At 37.6% G+C, this 4944-nt stretch overlaps 1 protein-coding gene across 3 annotated transcripts; it reads left to right on the top strand.

Moving 5' to 3' along the window:
* Positions 1-584: 584 nt before the first annotated feature.
* Positions 585-3357, top strand: LOC112202505. Of its 3 annotated transcripts, none has more exons than XM_024343510.2 (5): positions 585-685; positions 1247-1502; positions 2312-2443; positions 2528-2644; positions 2813-3357. In XM_024343510.2, the coding sequence occupies exons 2-5, from the start codon at positions 1257-1259 to the stop codon at positions 3158-3160; spliced, it is 843 nt and encodes a 280-aa protein (XP_024199278.1). In that variant the 5' UTR covers positions 585-685; positions 1247-1256; the 3' UTR covers positions 3161-3357. The 3 variants fall into 3 exon arrangements, with proteins under 3 accessions (XP_024199278.1, XP_040375477.1, XP_040375478.1); XM_040519543.1 differs by having other exon boundaries at positions 615-685; positions 1244-1502; XM_040519544.1 differs by lacking the exon at positions 585-685 and adding an exon at positions 833-951.
* Positions 3358-4944: the final 1587 nt, after the last annotated feature.

The following is a 4944-nucleotide window of genomic DNA, read 5'->3' as shown; positions in this document are numbered from 1 at the left end:
TGGCAGTGGGTCCCCGGTGATGATGTGGCAGTGGGTCCCTGGTGATGACATGGCAATGGGTCCCTGATTGCTGACGTGACAAAGGCTATTGGTCAGTGGGCCGAGTTGACTGTGTGCTTATGGGCTTCTGGAGTTGGGCTTGAAGGCTTCTAGGCTCGACTTGGACTGCCTACTCCCCCCCCTTTTTTTTTTTTTCTTTTCTGCCGGATGTTCACGTTGCCGGTTCAAGATCTGCCGGATCGGTTTTTAGGCTATTTCTTCCTGTTCCTGAAATTTTGGTCTGAGGAGCTCATGCTATCAAAATTTGGTAGAAACTGGAGGTCCGGAAGGTGGCGAACCAGTGGAGTATTTGCTGCGGGTGGTTTGGAGCTTCTAGTAGCCGGTTCGGTAGGTTTCAAGTAACCTAGAGTTTGGACCAAACACAAAATAGGAATTTACTTGAACAATGTTTTTTGAACAGTTATTGATGAACAAATTGAACAGTACGTGATAGTCGACTCGGTTAGCAGGCCCTGAATCAAAAGCCCACATTAACCGGGCTTTGTCACTCTCACAGGCTCCCATCTCATGAAGAGGGAAGACATTCTAACGATACAAAATACATTCGTCTTTTCCGATTCCCTTCACAAAATCCACATCCTTCTTCTCCACTCTGCCGTTCCAATCGCAACTTGTTTTTAGCCAGGTTAGGGGTTTAAAATCTTTGCCTCTCTTTCGTGCTGCTAACCTTTTATTTTAGGGTTTTTTGGTCAAAATTTGTTAACTCGGTTTGATTTGTAACAATTGGTTGTGAACGAAATTAACAGGCATTGCAATTGGTTTTCAGGGTTTAATTTAGGATTTTTGGTATTACCTATAGAATTCACTTAATTCGTCCATGACTTGGCTTAGGATTGGTATTGTGACGGGCGTTTGAATTTTGATGAAATAGTGCTGAATTTATGTGTTTCGGTATACATTGTAACTTTTTATTTACACTATTTATTGGATTTAACATGAAGATGATCAACCATTTATTTTCTGGCATAATAATCAGAGTGCCTTTTATGCAAACGAAACATTTTATGTGCAGGCTCGTTTGGAATTTTCGAGTGTTGTAGATTTTGTGAAAGCATGCTTATCTTAAACTGATGAAAACCCCAACTTTAATTATTTATGTTAGTTGGGAAGTTCTTGTTTGGATTGAATTTTGCCGCTCTTCTTCCAAGTCACGTCTTTGACGGTAATGCTGAATTTTTTTTAGTAGATATTTGCAAATGGGACTACAAGAAGGACCAGATAGATTCAAGAAACAGCAAGGGCAGTGCCAGTCAACCCGTATCAGCATTGCCTCTAACAATAGGGCCACAGAAACTCCGAAAGCTGTGTCTGCGGCAGCTGCTAGGGTTCCTGCTCCATCTGTCAAATTTTCAGATAATACGGAGAGACTCCAACACATTCACAGCATACGGAATGCTCCTGATGGAGCTCAGGTCAAGCGTGTTATAGACCTGCTGCTGAAGGTTCAAATTTCCCTATCTTTTCTTGATGCAAATGATAAGTATATCTTTATAGGCAGTAGCAGTCCAGGCCTTTGCCAAGTAGATTGCTAGGGCTTAAAATAGGGGATCTGTGGGAATTAGATCCTGTACTTGTAACTTTTGTGCTAGGATATTTTAGGATCAAGGCTGTGCTTTATACACCCAATATTGTTTTGTTTTATTCCCCTATCTAATTGGCTAGGAATAAAAGTCAAGAAAATCCTATGATATGTTTTTAAGTAATCTAGCTATGTATTAAAGGCTGAGGGCTATGAACTCATTGGTTGTGTACTCACCCAAAAAGTATAATGAATTCATGTTTTTGGTTTTCCTTCCCCTATTAAATTGGCTAGGACTAGAAGTCTAGAAGTCCTAGCACCAAAATCCAACCGGATGATCTAAGTGCTTAATTCTGATATTAGATGCCAATAATACAGTTTCTCTGGTTGAGGTGGGGAGAAGTGCTTTTCTATTTCCAATTGTTTCAATCGAAGCAATTTTTGGGTGAAATATTAACTCTGCGATAAAGCAAATTAAGATTTCTTCATTTGGAGTAATTAGAACTTCATCAAAGCTGCTATAATTGGAACAGTCCGGTCTGGGAATGACAACTAGCTGGTAGAAGTAGCATGTTATTTTCCTTTTACACCTATTATACTCCATTCTTTTCCATGATCCTTTTCCTTTGCCTTTTCTCTATCTTGCTTTGATTTTCCTAGTTCAACAGAGATATGCTAATTTTTCTTCGATCATAAGAAGGACTCACCATCTATGTTTAAACTCTTTTACAGACAAGGCAGGCTTTCACGCCGGAGGGAATTTATGAAAATTGTTCTGTCGATGTGAACCACAATGAAACTGTCTTCAAGTGTCTGACAGATAACCCAAAAGTTCACTATGATGGGAAATGCTTCTCTTATAAGGTAAGTTAATTTTTATGGTATTTGAAGTACAATAGCCTTTTTCTTCTCCATGAAGATAACATTCGCTTCTACTTTTATCTGTAGTCCAAGCATGCCGTGAAGGACAGAAGTCAAGTACTGTCCTTAGTACAGAAATTTCCAGAGGGCATACCTGTGATTGATCTCAAGGATGCATACCCTAGCGCAATGGAGGACTTGCAGGTATCTTGATCTCAATAACCTCAATACTGCTTCTTCTATTATTCATGCTTTGGAAAAGACTATGCAACTCATATATTCATCCAAGCTATACTAGTATACTATGGTAATTTATATTCTTTCTGGATTACTTCTTTTGCAATGAGGTTTTAAAAAGGTTATACTTTCTAGGCTCTAAAAGCTGCTGGTGACATCTGGCTTCTCTCAAGCTTCAATGCGCAAGAGGATATAGCTTATCCGAATGACCCTAAGTTGCCCCGCATCAAGGTTGATGATGCCCTTAAAAAGTGCTTCAGGAAAATAGAATTGCCTAGCAATATGGTTGACATTGAGAAGTATCTCGAGAAGAATGGGATGAAGCCTGCTACAGACTCCGCAAGGAGGAGTGTTATGGTCCAGAGTCTAGTTGGGTCTTCTAATTGCAAGGAGAAGAAGAAGAAGAAGAAGCCTGAGATCAGCAAGAGGACCAAGCTAACCAATGCCCATCTTCCTGAGCTTTTCGAGAACTGGAAAAACTAGGTGAAGCCATCATAGGAATGACATTGCACTAGTCTTGGACTCTTGGAGCTAGATGATCTTTTGGAAACTTGCAAGTTGCATAGAATAGGTTCATAGAAAGTGTGAATTCTGTCGGGCCTGTAAAACCAAATGCTAATTGTTTCTGGTAGTTAATGTGATTAAATTGTCTTTAACTTTGAGTGATTCCCAGAACAAAAGAGAACTATGATTTGGAGATCGAATTATTTGCTCATAAGTCATAACTAAACTAGTCTAGCAAACCCAAATCCTCTAGCTGAACTGCTGAAGTATATATCTAATTAATCACATAACTATAATCATCCAACACAATAAATTAGCATGTCCAAAGCGATTGTAGGGTTTCAAAAGAGGGGTTCCATTTGAATTGAAACTAATGTGAAAGAAATTCAAAAGCGCAGGAAGATAGATGTTCTTGAAAAAGGAGAAATGAGTCTGCCTGAGTGTTTGGGTAACACAGTCGAGAAGAAGTGGAGGTGAAAAATATTACATATTTCTAAAACTGAACAAAAATAAATATACATATTCAATAATTCTATCATAGGAGAACCTAGAACTAAAATTCTATAATGGTAGGAACCAAATTAATGATCCAAAAGAACAAAAATTGCTGAAAAAATGGAGGATCAGGTAAGTGTTTCTTTGGAAATGGTGGCTCTTGGATCTTCAAAGATGGAAAAGGACATGAACGCTTTCAAGAATCCAAATTAGGACCTAGAGACGAATGAAAGTACACCAAAAATGAAAGTACACAAAAAAATTAGGCAATTCCCTCACAAAATTCTCCGTTTCTCCGTAGTTGATTTGATAGAGATAGAAACAAAAACAAAACAATAAAATTGTTAAAAATACAGATGTAATCTTGAACGTGTTTTGGTAAAGTTAAAAAGATGTACTAAAATTCTATATAAGCCCAAATATCATCCCTTATATTAGATGCAATCCGGGCCAAATTTTCTTGTTAATTGCGGTCCAATGAGTTATCTACATTGAGTTATTTCCCTTTTATTTTACTGACTCAACTTTTAAATTTTTCATTCCGAAAATGAGCAAAAAATAGTAAAAATCAATAAATTAATTGTAGAATTAATTTCAGTTTACCTACTCCAACTTTAGATTAATCTTCATGTTGGTCCCTATTCTTCTAATTTCATCCAAAACACCCTTATATTTTCAATTTTAATCATTCATGTCCAATTTTCTAAGCTCCATCTAAATTTTCCATCAAGTGATGACGTGGAAGTTGACAGAATGCTAAATTCAAATAATACCCTTTGAAAGTTGAAATGTTGGGAAGCGAGGGTTTTTAATTGCTGGGTTGCTATCAAGTATGGGAAAGAACCACAAAGCTGGGTGACAGGAAGAAAAAGATGATATCAGTGCCCGACACTCTATATCGGAGCCATAAAAAGAAAAACATTATCCCACCACAAAACTCATAGTCCGCAATTACAATCTCTACAATCTCTCTCAGATTCATATAACACCAACAACTTGAAGAACACACCCATATAAATCGCTGACCTCTAAAGCAATTAAGCTTAACATTTTCTGTACGTCTTCTCAAAGATGAAAATTATGGCAGATCTAGACAAGCTTATTATTTCAATTTCTAGAATTTTTTTTTTGCCTCTCATGCCCATGTTAATCATGGTTGCGTTCTTTGAACTTTGCTGCTAAGACTACATAAATTTCTTTTGACTTCGTTAGCAAAATCAAATCAAAGCAACGAAATGATATAAAAATAGAGCGACCCACTCCTAGAA

Source organism: Rosa chinensis, chromosome 5 (assembly GCF_002994745.2).
Source record: "Rosa chinensis cultivar Old Blush chromosome 5, RchiOBHm-V2, whole genome shotgun sequence".
In the NCBI taxonomy this organism is placed as follows: Eukaryota; Viridiplantae; Streptophyta; class Magnoliopsida; order Rosales; family Rosaceae; genus Rosa; species Rosa chinensis.
This window is presented reverse-complemented; position numbering and strand designations above follow the sequence as displayed.

Excerpts from the sequence above, each read along its gene's own strand:
- LOC112202505 (XM_024343510.2), top strand. The coding sequence starts at position 1,257 with ATGGGACTACAAGAAGGACCAGATAGATTCAAGAAACAGCAAGGGCAG. Across the intron at positions 1,503-2,311 it reads TTATAGACCTGCTGCTGAAG|ACAAGGCAGGCTTTCACGCC; the intron begins GTTCAAATTTCC and ends ACTCTTTTACAG. Across the intron at positions 2,645-2,812 it reads GCGCAATGGAGGACTTGCAG|GCTCTAAAAGCTGCTGGTGA; the intron begins GTATCTTGATCT and ends TATACTTTCTAG.